This window comes from Pollachius pollachius (assembly GCF_949987615.1).
Source record: "Pollachius pollachius genome assembly, chromosome: 3".
In the NCBI taxonomy this organism is placed as follows: Eukaryota; Metazoa; Chordata; class Actinopteri; order Gadiformes; family Gadidae; genus Pollachius; species Pollachius pollachius.
Genome location: NC_136936.1, coordinates 17,930,428 through 17,944,365, shown reverse-complemented (window position 1 = coordinate 17,944,365; position 13,938 = coordinate 17,930,428). Strand labels below are relative to the sequence as shown.

At 45.7% G+C, this 13,938-nt stretch overlaps 1 protein-coding gene across 1 annotated transcript in view; it reads left to right on the top strand.

Moving 5' to 3' along the window:
• Positions 1 to 13,938, top strand: part of lsamp (limbic system associated membrane protein) — a 134,626-nt gene that overhangs the window by 70,665 nt on the left and 50,023 nt on the right. The window contains exons 2-3 of the mRNA XM_079732104.1: positions 9,755 to 9,899; positions 10,298 to 10,385. Coding sequence (XP_079588230.1) covers positions 9,755 to 9,899; positions 10,298 to 10,385 — 233 coding nt within the window. The remainder of the gene's footprint in view (positions 1 to 9,754; positions 9,900 to 10,297; positions 10,386 to 13,938) is intronic.

Below are 13,938 nucleotides of genomic sequence, written 5' to 3'. Positions count from 1 at the left end.
GACTGGTGCTATGGTATGCGGATGTAAATTGCTGAATAAATATCGCTCCACGCTATGGCCCCCCGACGTTTCCTAGTTGTATCCCGACCTCACAGTCATTAAAGTGTGTTATCAAAATCTAAAGGTATCAGCAACACATGGTGATTGGTGAAGTGCTGATTCAGCCCAAGGCCTCATGCTTGCAGGGAAGTTAAATGGCTATACATTCTTGACTAATCCCTTGAACAGCGGAAGACATTAATCTTCCCCAGTGTTTCTTTAAGCGACTGCAAAACCAAGTTGTCAAATCTCTACAGCTCTTCATAAGGCAGCGCAGCAGATCTGTACCTCTATATCCTCAGTAGTCAACGCAGAAATGTGGACTTCCTATTTCCTGCAGAAAAGACAAATGTACCGTGCCATTTTTGCCCTTCCAATTCTCCAAACCGTCTGCTAATCCTTGTTTGTGCCAGAGGCTAATTTGCTCATTCACACGGAACTGCATTTTGTAATGAGTCAAATAATTTTTTTTGTTTGTTATTATCTCCTAACCCGTAACCAGTGGAGAATTTCATTTCGGCATCATTATTAGTTTATGCATTATTTGTCTAGGATTGCGTTCAGTGAAAAACGGATTGCAAATTTGGACAACAGACAGGGAGATTTCTGCCCCGGGAAAGGATTAATACAAAGAGATTGTAATTTACTTCAGACTTTTCCGCCTCTGCATCCTTTTTCCCGGCCTGTGCCGATTGCCACCGCGTTATCGGCTGAAAACAGGGAAAACTCTTCCCTGGTTCCCCTCTCCTTCGCTTGTCTGCGTGACCCCATCATCAACCCTGGCACAACCCCTAGCAACAACCCCATCCCCTTCACTGTACCTCCAGATCGACCGGCACAGAAGTAGAAGCAATTAAAAGAGGAAGCCGGATGGCCTGGGTGCCGACGTGGCCGCTGAGGAGGGGGGTTTCCAGGCTGTTATGATAATAAAGCCTTGACAGATCATTACCCAGGCTCTCGCACCCCTAGCCCGCCTTTCTCTCCGTATGCAGATGAGACATTTTGACACACGCACACACACACACACACACACACACACACACACACACACACACACACACACACACACACACACACGCACGCACACACACACACACACACACACACACACACACACACACACCAAAAGGGCTCAACGTCACTTAAAAAAGACCGTATATGTAAAACCCCCAGTGTTTGGGTGAGATCCAACACTTCGTTATCTGCTGTCCTTGCTGTTTTTGCCGCCTTGCATTTTCTTTCTATTACGGTTTCTCTTCTGCTTACCTTTATTTTGAGTGTTCCTTTTTTTCCTGTGAATATTAATCAAGTATTTGCTTATTTGCAGCTGGCTGTTGGACAAGGCCATGCTCCTTTACTGAAGTCGAACTCTTGTTTGAAGAAGTTGTTTTGCTCCTCCATTCCATTAGATTGCAGTAGCTGTAGGGGCCTAATGATATTTTCCTTATAAACTGGTATTTCATTATTGGTAAAAGATGTTAACACACTAACACTGAGGCAAACACAAATGGTGTGGTGTTTAATTGTACTTTAATTACCACAAGCTTTTCCTCGCTGAGACAAGAAGACCAGTAAATAAGTGTATTTTTCTCCACTAAATAGAAACAGAGAATGCCAATATACTTCCTTGTGACTTCATTAATCTGTTCTGTCTTTTTAAACTGCCAATGGAAGTGGCCTTAAACATAAAAGCGGTAATTAATTATTTGTATGTATTTACTCGCCAAGCATAAATAACGTAGCTTTACAATTGTGCTTTTTTATGAGGCTTTATAGTGTTAGTAATTGCTGTTCACTGGGGCCATGCCCCGTTGCATAAACAACCCCACAAACCCTTGAATCCATCCATGGATTATACCATGATGAGTTGTGCTGTTGGAAAGGTCCAGGAGTCAAAGACATAATCACTTTAGTGACGCAGTGGGATGTCGGTCAGGTGTACCAGACTGTATTCATAAAGTTATCAAAGCCGCCAGTCAACCCCCGTCGCTTAACCTGACTGACAGCCAAATGCCAAGTCAACAGTATGAACCTCATTGACCAGCGCATTCAGAGATCTCCGCATCGCTACTGAATAGAATCTCACCTCTCCCCCGCCTTACCCGGGCAGACACTATGGCTGCACATATGGTCGCTTTCAGCAGCACTATTGGAAGGTGAACATTGTTTTAATCGTATGAAGGGAATACTGTGGTGTTAACAGTCCTTTACACTCTTTGGGCATGACATTATGGAGACCCACGCTGATGTTTTCCAATGGCCCCTTTTAAGCCCGTAATTATCAGTAAGTCGAAGGCGATGACGCTTAACGGTAATTATAGCATTGCATATGTGCCAAAAACAACATGTTCCATTGTTGCCTTGACTGCACCATCGACCACAGTTGCAGCTGCGCAACACTTCAAGAGAAATACATTATTGACTAAAACTAACAGACATTATTGAGCAAGTTGGTGGGATATAAGTGTCTGCATTCATGCTGCCATTTCTTTGTGATACATTATTCATTTAATTAAATCATATGTTGAATTGATCATTTAGCAATGTTTACTTTCTTTTATTAATGATCATATATGTCGGTGTCATGTCAAATTACCTAGTATGATCGTTATTATACATCACAACAAAATGTAAAGAAAATGATGTCATCATTTACAAATTAAATTGGTGAGTTCTGCCGTTTGCATGGAGTTGCATCTGTTAGCTGTGGAGCCTCTTTGATTATTTGGGCAGCGTTGCCAATTAATATGCTGAAACCAGTGTCAAAAGACAGCATTGAGGTGCAATTATATTGACTGCTATGGTTTATCCAATGCAAACGTTGTAGGCGTAATATAATAAGAGAAATTTCCAGCACACTGATGGCTAGCCTAATGTTTGGAAATTGAAGTCTCACTGGCACAAGAAATGGACATCTGCTGGCGAGCATGGAGACTATTTTATAATTGGCATATTCTCCTGAGTCAGGATTAACAAAAAACCCACTGTCAATCTTTCTTCTTCAACTTATTTATCGGCTCGCGAATTAGCTATTCCCATCTGCACAACAAGTCACCAAAGATAAGCCTGACCTTCTCATTGGACATGACACCTGTCAATCTTGGGTATCATTTGAGGAGTCCTGCGGCACTGCTATTTAACCTTTAAAGCCAGCCCATAAGAATAAGCTGCCGTGCATGGTTTTTGCACAGGCTTCTTCAAGAATGGCTTTCCTCCGCAGCCAGCAACCCAGTAAACAATTCCCTCCCTTACAAGGAAAGAGCCCACAAGGGAGATATGCTTGTTAGTGAGGTGGGAGGTTCATAAGAGTCAACTCTTGCAGAAAAAAATGTGTTAAATTGAACCTACAACCCCAAGCGCCTTATTTGCACTCCCTGCTACGTCTGAGTTCAAGGTGTTAAAAGGCTGTCTACAATTGCTATCCTCTTGTCTCTGCACCTTTGTGAAGCTTTAAAGCTCAATGTCCTGCGATGTATTGATGATGCAGCTGCAGCAGGTCAGAGAGGGCGGTGATGGATCAACTAACAGGTGAACGTGTGGAATGACCTCAATGAGGCCCGGAAACCCCTGGGGATATCGATAAAGGGTGGGCCGTTCATTAGAGAAATTGCAGGGCACTCATTGAAAACCTCTAATTAGCATTGAGTACAACAGGGCAGCATGCTTTATGGCCACGGAGGAAACTGAGTCAATAAGTAAAAACTGTCTTCAGAAGTTAGTATAAGGGTCTTGCAGTAATTGCACATTTTCTTGTCTCTCTCGTTCGTTCATTGCCAGGCACACGCAGACGCACACTTGACCGTTTGACATTGCCTCGTGTGTCCCCCTCATTCTTCTGCGCATGGCCATAGATATTGGAGTGTAATAGGGGTGAGGGAAAGGAGAACAGAAGGGAGGGGGAAATGAATGGAAAGAAAAAGGATGATGGGGCGACGGTGAGAGAGAGAAAGAGGGAGAGGGAGGCCAGAAAGGTGTTAAGACGATAAAGACGGATATGGGTGAAAAGGCCAACGACAGAGAGAGAGACCAAGCAAGGTGATTCAGCAAGAGGAAGAGCATGGTGGAGGAAGACAAAGGGGGAGACTTGACAGAGAGAGAGGTAGCCCAGACTCTCTCCTGAGGTTTAACGGCAGCACTCTGGCCTTGCAGCAGATCCCTCTGCCTGCGTTGGAACAAGATGCTATCCGTCACCGACTCATTACAACTAAGCACCCTTTCTTCGCACGGCAACGTGGTGCATAAGTAGGGCTTTCTGAATGGCGTATGCACGGTGCACTTTGGTTGCTGGTTTGAATACATTATTTCCGTGGAAATTCTCGGGTGCTGGACTTTGGACTGTGCCCAGTAGGAAAACGTGTCCAAGGCTCAGGTTTATATCGGGGGATCAAAGCAGAAAACACAGATCTTGTGAATGGATTTCAGTAGGAGTAGCTAATGACTTGAGGATTGCAGACCTTCTTCAACCTTTTGGAGCACAGGGAAGAGAGGCTACACATCCTTTTGGAATAGCTTCGCAGGATTAGAAAATATTAGACACATAGAATCTAACAGCTCTGGCACTCGCAAAGCCTTAGAGATGAATCTGTGTGATGCCAACCAAATTTCCATCAAGCAGGAACGAAATATTCCTGTGAGTTTGCAACCAAATTTCTGACGAAAATATATTATTTTCCCCTCCTCAACACCGTCTGCTGGCCAAGTTTCAAAACAATCATCCCTGCCCTGATTAATGTCTCGCTTGAGGCAGCGATGCAAGCCAGCCAGTGGGGAGCGGGAGGGAATGGCTTCATGCACTGAGCAGGCAGAAGGGTTCCAAGTGGTACTCAGTACTCACAGTCTATTCTGATAGATGCGACATCGCCGGGGAGACCGTTCGGGCTGCTAATGCAGCAACACGAACACAGGCTCAATGCACGCCCTCCGGTGCAGGGAGGGCGTGCATTGAGCCTGTGTTCGTGTTGCTGCAGCAGCACTGTATGTTGCTTGTGTTTCGGGTCACGCATCAATGCTTACATCAGCGAGGAACTGTATGTATCTGTATCCGTACGTTTTTTTCCCTAAGCGTGTGCAATGTGTTGGTTGCCCACACAGGCAGATAAACAGACAGCCTGACACGGACCAAATGACAGAGGGAAAAGTCACATTTGTAGTGCCTCAGTTGCAAGCCTTGGTTACCAATTCAATCATCAGGTAAACGCGGCGCTATGGTTTATCGCCGAATGTTTCGCCCTCCTTTTTTGAAGTCCTTGAAATTGAATAGAAATGGAAAACAGCTAAATCAAATCAGCCGACTCTTCTGTAACCTTTTGCCATTTTATTCCATCTTCTGGTGAAAAGGTTTGCCCTTGAGTTGTCCAACATGTGGAATTTTCTGGGATCTTCCATGAATAGATACCAGCCCAAAAAGACTGAGATGAAAGAAAAAATATATAAATATGTTCTGTTTGCAAACACTATTAGCTCCAGCTGATGAAAATTCACTGTGTTTAAATATGCTATTGATGCACGAAACCCTCTATCACCCTCATCATTTCTCTTATTAAATGCTTAGTTTCATAAACAAGCTTCAACCGATCCACACCGACCTTCCGGCATCACGCAATTAGTATGACCCCCCTGGCCTTTGCTGTCAGCAGTTAAATAAAGGATTAATGAAGATAAACAAGTTGATTGAGGTTCAAAACACAATGACACGCAGGTGAAAATAAATAAATAAAGTTGTAACATGAACACAAGTCAACCCCTATTAGTTAATATCTTAATTTCGTTGTGTGGGTGTCGGTATGTGTTTATTATGGATGAGCAGGTTTTTACCAGCCATCATCCACACTTTAGTGAACGTGTATCCTGCCGATGATAGATTTAGGCATTCTCTAAATGGGAGTGTGAAGACATGATGTGAGCAGAGTTGCAAATAGAAGGCAGAGAGAGAGAGGAGGAAGTAGGAAGTAAAATTGGGTTTTGTTGACAGGGGAGCGGTATCAGAGAGGCAAAAAGAAAATGGAGGTTGGTATTGACGGATAGGTCAGAGTTAAAGGAGGCGCGTGTGTGCGTGTCTGTGTGTGGGCGGATGTATACACACGCACGTGTGCGTGTGTGTGTGTGCGTGTGTCTGGGTGAGGGCAATTGTGTGGCTGTTCTGTCAAGCTTGGCACATTTCTCCCCTCGTTAAAGTCTCCCTCTCTGGCTGCAGTGGGGGTTTGTGGCCCTCCCCCACGGCTAGCCCCGGAGCACGGATCCATCCGGCCCGGCCCTCCTGTCAACCCCAGCCCGGCTCAGCAGCCCTGGCCCGGGCATCTGTCAGCCCGTTCAGGCCCCTGTCAGCTGCACACTATTGGCTGGTCGGCCGCTGGCACGCCGCAGCGGCGGAGGGGGAAAGGATAGTGTATTTCAACCGGGCATCCATCAACACGGCTCCTGGTAAAATAGTGTGGAAGTGCAGCAGCGGCATCCATCATAAACAGTCTTAGAGCCACTCTGGCCCTGCTTTTCTGTGGCATTGATCAACAGCAACCGGCTCTGCTCTGGAATCCAAAATAAAGAAGTTCAGGCAACAGACGTCCCCGCTTGCAGGCCTCTGGTGTTTACTGAAATGCAGAGAAGCTGTTAGTTTATGAGTCGAGAAAGTTTGCGGTGGATTGACACGACTTTGAAAGGCGCTTGTGGGTGAGACGTGGCTCATTTGAATGTAAAATGAAGGGGCCTTGAGTTGCAAATATTTTAATTGAATAGTGGTCGTATTGGTTTTAACAACATCTTCAAAATGAACCACCAAGTCATGGCGAGTCGATATAAGGCTGATTAAATCACAGCTCTGTTTTAATGTCTTACGAGGCAGCCAAGAATGCCATATCTCAGCTCCCTCTACCAACGCAATCTCTACCGGCCCCCCCGGTGGCAGTTCATTTGATTTTGTTATTTGTTAATCTTTATTTGTTAAGCCAAGCGTAACCCCCCACCCCCCCCAAAAAAAAAAAAAAAAACAGACTCAGGTTCAATGTTGCCCCGACAACCCCCTGACAGCTTGTTCCGCCCGCCAGAGCCAGAGCCAGGCTTACAGACAAGATACAAGATGCTCTGACAGATCACAGGAAGCTTGTGCCAAGGCTCTCGGCAGAGAACCGGAAGCACCTTTTACCTTTTACCCAGCATGCTCGGCGCTTTGCACCGGTTTGGGGGGCACCAGAGAGAGGGACAAGAGGCAAAGACCAGATGGAAGTGGGAGAATATGAACCCTTGTTCAGCTCCATGAATAGTGAGATATCGGCCACAGCTTCCTCCTCTGCTCCTCATGGGGTCGACAGAGGGATGACAGAACCGAAGGGATAGGGGATGCAAAATCGGACGGAGAAGTCTATGTGGGCTAACAGGAGAGAAGGGAATGACAGAGAGGCTGAGAGGCAGGGGTGAAAAGGAAATGCTCAAGGGTCACCTACAATCTTTATTTAGCTGCATGCGATGCACTGTTGGAGTGTTTTCTTGAGCTCTATTTTAAAGTTATTTATTTATTTGCCCATATGGGGCAGCATATGGCAGAGTGACAGACGTTTGGAATGCACATAGTTTGGTTTGTGTGGAGAGATTACGCAATACCTTGGAGGTGAGGCTCTCTGCATGAATGCCAGTCACACTAATGTTTGCACTTACCTGCACTAAGTGGTTAATTGAGTATGCCTGTCGCTACGCCGCTAAAACCACCTCAAAGTGGTGTTGAATGTGGATTTTAAATTGGCAAAACATGTTTCCCTCAGTGGTTGTTTTCATTGCTGCTTACAAAATGAAGACAGCAAAATGTCAGATTGACACCCACACACAACCATATGATTATGTATCCTGCTGTTTTATTCTACATACTGTGTCTGTTTTTTCTGCATAGTGCTATGGTGGATATGCACTGGTTTGTTAAGCTGAAACGTGTTGTTGCTTTCACGTAGGATTTGTATTCATTGAGAGTGTCCATAATGTACTCAGTAATGGAATCACCGTGCTCAATGGACTGCGCTTATATAGTCTTGCGCTTTTCCTACCTCTGTCACCAAGCAAGCTTACATGGCCGAGGTCGGCCATGGGGTTAAGTGTCTCTCTCAGGGTCAACTCCACACTTAGCAAGGACGAATGATGGATTGAACCAGCAACCCTCTCCCCCTCTCCCTCCCCTTATCCCTCCGGCATCTTACCGCCAGACAAACTGCTCCACCTCCTCCACCTCTAGCGTGATGTTGAGCGCTGAATCCAAGGCCTGCTGCTCCAGTGAGCACCCAATTATCACGCGGGGAAAGTCGGCACGCGCTCGCACTAAGTGCTTCATTGGGTATGCAGGTGTATCCTGTCGCTTTAGCGCAAACACCTTAACGGCTTGATGAATGTGGATCGATGTTTATGTTGCAAAAAAATATATGTATACTTTTTCCTAACAATTTAATGGCCGCACCTAATGAGGCCGTCCTGAAACGTCTTGTCTGGCGGATAGACGCCCACACAACCAGGCAACCGTGCATTCCTGTGTCCTGCTGGGATGATAAACAAGGCATCGAAAGCCTGTTGCCCTTCGCACCGGTGGACACCAGTGGAGTATTAGCGTGTGCCCCACGCTTCCCCTCTGTGTTAACCAAGCACCCTGGCATCACCAGACACCTGGCCCACCCCCCCCCCACCTTCCTCTCCCCTCCCCTCCCCTCCGTTCCGCTGCGCTCCCGAAAAAGAACTCTGCCCCGGCTGATCCGCCCTCCCTCCGCACAGCCGATCCCGGTCCCGATCCCAGGGGCTCAGGGGAGCCATGGATTTGCATCGGAGACGCATCCGCCGCCAGCTTGCATTACGGCCCATATTCGTTCTCATTGATCCTGACGTCGTCTCCGTTTACGTTTATTCACATTACGCGGCAGACTTGCGCCTCTCCTCCAGCCGCCGCCCCCCCCCCCCCTCTCTCACTCTCTCCCCTTCTCTCTATCGCTCCCTCTCTCTGTTCTCTCCTTTTCTCTTTTCTCTCTCTCCCTCTCCCTCTCTCTTCTTTTCTCTTAGCTCTATCTCTGTCTCTCTCTTGCTCTCCTTTTCTCTCTCTCTCGCTCTCTCTCTCTCTCTTTCTCTCTCTCTCTCTCTCTCTTTCTCTCTCTCACTCTCTCTCTCTCTCTCCCTCTCTCTCTCTCCCTCGCTCTCTTTCTCTCTATCGCTTTCTCTCTCTCTCTCGCCCTCTGGTGTGTAATGACAGCAGGCAGTGAGGAGTAAACAGGAGGATGCGGCTGTCCCATCTCATCTGGAGGAATAGGCTCACTGGGAAAGGAGATGTACTCATCAGACAGAATGTGTAGAGCAGGGGAAAGGGGGGGAGGGGGGGGCCAGAGGCATTCTTCATTCCTTTAAAGAATGGGAGATAAATCAATGTTTTGGATGCAAAATAACCTGATCTTAAAAAAATATGTAATAGGAGGCAAAATGGATGTTTAGATGTGAATCCAGTCAATTATTTAGGTCACCCTACTTTTTCAAACCGTAAACGGCTTGTACACAGCATTGCATCTACTGCCTGTAAGTAGGTAGTTGTGGCTAATTGCCCATCTTGCTCCATGGTTCTCTTTAGTGAGACTGCGTACAACAGAATGAAGAGGGTTTCACTCATCATTCTGCTCATTCACGTCAACCCCTCATGACACTACGCTTTCCCATCGCATTCTGTTATGCCTCTCACCATATTCTGCCCTGCTCTTCCCCCCGACAGGTGTTACGTGGATGACAGGGTGTCCAAGGTGGCCTGGCTCAACCGATCCAACATCATCTTCGCAAGCCAGGACAAGTGGTCCTTGGACCCCAGAGTCGACCTGGTCACAAAAGGACAACTGGAATACAGCCTACGCATACAGAAGGTAACACGAATAGCCAAGTGCTATCATGCGCTCTATTGCAATAATTTGTTACACGATGTGATCCATTGTTCCGATACTTAACGTGTACAGTTCCTTTTGTTGCAAATACGGGCTTACACGTTTTTTTTAAGAAGGGCTATTCATTCTCAAGGGTTTTCGTGAGTGGTGTGTCGCCAATAGAACAAGCGACTGTGAAGTCATTATATTCCCAGGAGAAAGGAAAGGCGACGGGAGTGAGATTAGTATTGCAATGAAAGATTCTCATTGAAAATAGTGAACCTGGAGATGGAATGGCTTTCATGAAAGTCAGCCAAACGTACGTGACAGTCTGGTACGTGCGGACTCTGTCCTCTGGTGCAACGTGTTCCACTGCTGAGCTGGCCTCTCTCTTCTTCCAGGTGGACGTCTACGATGAAGGCTCTTACACCTGCTCTATACAGACCAAGCAGCAGCCCAAGACTTCGCAGGTCTACCTCATCGTTCAGGGTACGTAGGCCCCGCCCACCTACGCAACTCTGCGGGCTAAGGAACTGCTTGTTATAAAACAGGTCATGTTGTTGACCATGTGGGAGAGCTGGGCCTCTCCTTCATGTAGGACAGCTGATGTGGTCGCTTGATTTTGTGATCTAGTAAGAACTGAAAGAGAGCATTGATGCTGTTCATTATATTTCTAGTTTTGTTTGTACGCACAGTATCTGCAACTATAGGCCATTTCGCTCATGGCTGCAGATGGATAGACTGTGGACACCCAGGACCTTTCAGCTGGGAGTTGAACACCCTAGCCACTATTTTCAGCCGTGGACCTCAAAAATATACTTTATTCTGGGAGGATGGCAAGCGCACAGCATAGAGTCTCAAGGCGTTGCTTTCCATGTGTCTCGCCTATGAAATTGACAGCCAATGTCCCGTGTTAGTGAATTGGGCGGAATATTCCCTGTGAAAAGAAAAGCCATTTGTCAGGAGTGGCTGACCAAAGCAATATTTTTTCCCTGCTCGATTTTAAATGAATCATAAGCGCAGTCTTTTAAAAAATAATAAAACCTACACCTTCACTTTTCAATTTCAGTGATGTGTAAGAAGTCATTCCCGGGGAAGAGAGATGACGGAATAACTTTAAGTAAGGGGAGGGTAGGGGTTGGAGGGAGGTGGTGCTGTTGTTGAATCTCACTGGGATATTTGGCTTTACAATACAATATATTATGTTTCATTACAAACTGAGGATAGCAGGTTTATGCAGATCATGTTGTAAAGCAAATCGGTTTTTTTTTGTAAAACCTATTTCGTTACAGTGACAAGAAAATGACAACAGCCAAAGCTTTAATAAGATACACTTTACGAAATGCCACTCAAAAATGGCTATCAAATGTGTATCCTTGAAAAAGAAAACCGAAATCCTTAAAAAGATAAAACAAATAGAGAAACACATAATTTAGCAGCTCTCGTTCTGTTACCTGAAGCCACAGCTGCAGTGATTTATCACGTCCTCGTTGTTACTCATACCAACCGGACAGTTTTGAATTGCTCGCAACTTCCCTCATGAATGCGTTGTCTTTGAAGCATACAAACAAATTGAGCCTTGAAAGAGACTATGAGCCGGGCATCAAAGTCCCAAAAATTGGGAATTTATTAGCCATAGAATCGGCAAGTCACTGTAACCTTGTTTTCGGAGCCCTCGCTAGTTGACAGAAACTGCTCTTAACCTGTCAAAAACAGGCTGCCTGACGGAAGGCTGCATCTGAAGCTTAGCAATGGAAAGTGTGTGTGTAGATATGTGTGTGTAAGTGCTTGTGTGTGTGTGTGTGTGTGTGTGTGTGTGTGTGTGTGTGTGTGTGTGTGTGTCTGTGTGTGTGTGTGTGTGTGTGTGTGTGTGTGTGTGTGTGCTTGTGTGTGTGTGTGTGTGTGTGTGTGTGTGTGTGTGTGTGTGTGTGTGTGTGTGTGTGTGTGTGTGTGTGTGTGTGTGTGCGTGTGTGTGTGTGCGTGTGTGCGTGTGTGTGTGTGTGTGTGTGTGCATTCCCTTCTATCTTTTTTTCATACATATACTCTATCCGCGATGGCGGGAATCCCATATTGCAATCCGATGCAATCCCTGGCAGCGGATGGTCTGAGCCGACAGGAGGGGCTGGTGTTGTGGTTGCAGGAGTGCAGTGCGGTCCAGCTACCCTGGCCGTAACCCACACCACTTGTCATGTAGAACCCTTCTCAGGATAAACACTGTGGTTGTCTTGAAGAGCGGAGGCCTCTGGTATCTTTCCATCAAGGATCATCCCCGCAGGAGGGTCTCCTCTTCATTTAACCATAAACTATAGATATCTCCTCCATTAATAGCGTTTTAAAAGGTCAATATGCGAATTGATGCTCTCGTTCCGGGTTCCACGGGGGCAAATTACCTCTCCTTCCCAGAATCCATTGTGTCCGATTATATGCCACTTGATCATCGGAATGTCCTGCTACACTTCCACCGTTTCATCGCAGGGCCTCGTTAATCATGGCTAATGTGACAGTTATAGCCAAACATTGATTCTCCTTCTTGCTTTCTTTCTTTGTTTCTCCCCCTCTTTTGTTCGTTACCTGATATTTTGCCCTCTGCTGCACCTCTCTGAGCCCCATTCAGTTTCTGCTGCCATTGTTGTTCTCTCCCTGCTGTCGCTACTTCCACGTTTTTGTGCGAGCGTAATCTTCCTCTTGAGGTCGGGTGATTGTGCTGCAGGACTTAAGGCAGCCAGGGCGTCTGGAAGAGACGCTTTATTCATATTTCTTTGACTCTAAGCATTTTGCATATCACATTGTTTTTTTGTAGGCGAAGATAACAACGGAAACTGCTTTTACTAGTGGCAGAGGAGCGGTTAGCGTTAGAATGACCCTGAAAACATTCTGCTAATAGATTCGGCTCAGAATGGATTAACAGATGGGTATCTATTAATCTGTTCATTATATCGGTGTATCAATCTTTTTTGGTTAATGCAGCACTTATGCCGCGAGATCCATTGCCCCTTCATTGCAAAGCGTCGGTTGCTTGGCAGTAAACGATATCACCCACGGCAAAATAATAATAATACCTCCACAGTAGCATAAAGACTACCCCACCCCAACCTTAAAAGCACACACAAACACACACACACACACAGACACACACACACAATCACCATGAACACGTTCTTACACACTCGCATTTAGGTACACGCACTCACAATATCGCATGCCCCCATGCAGACACACACACAAATACACACATACACATACAAGAAAACCCAATCAAGTCGGGGGGATAATAACTCACCCAGCCTTCATCTTTTAATGGGTATGAGAACGTTTGCGAGCATCAAACATGGCCGCCGGTTACAGACATGATAGCAGGTTCACATAACCAAAGCTGACAATTTACTGCTAGCAGGGACAGCGACGTAATTGGAAAACAAATGATCAGACAAAGTAAATTTGCAGTGGATGATAAAGTGTTAGACTTGCGGGGCTCCAGTGAGCAGCACCAGGCATTGGGGTCACTGCACATGGCAAGAATTCTAATAATGGATAATTTTCCAGAACATTCCCCTTCGATAATTTTTTATATGAGCTATTGACATTTTTATGATGGGCAAGTTGTTTCCACTGGTCAACTGACCGGCTGATGTCACTTATCGCGTGCGTTGTTGCGTGCCCTGTGTGTGTGTGTGTGTGTGTTTGTGAGAGTGCAAGTCTATGTCTAGTAAATTTTGTGTGATTGGTGGAGCAGCACATTTTGTACATGTTTACATTTAAGTACAATCCGGTGGGGACTCATTATCTACATTGTTATTATCTGTATTGGTGTCACTGACATTGATGATATTGACTAAAACAGTAGAGATAGACTTCTTACACGGCATATCAATACTTTATCACATGGTGTAGTCACTTATTACCCCATATAATTGTTTTCAGATAAATAAATACTGGCTACTGCGGTTGGAAATGTATCAAATATAGTATCATCTAAAACATGGAATTAGCATATGAATGGTAAATATAAATAAATTAGAGCTATTCTTTATAAATAAACATA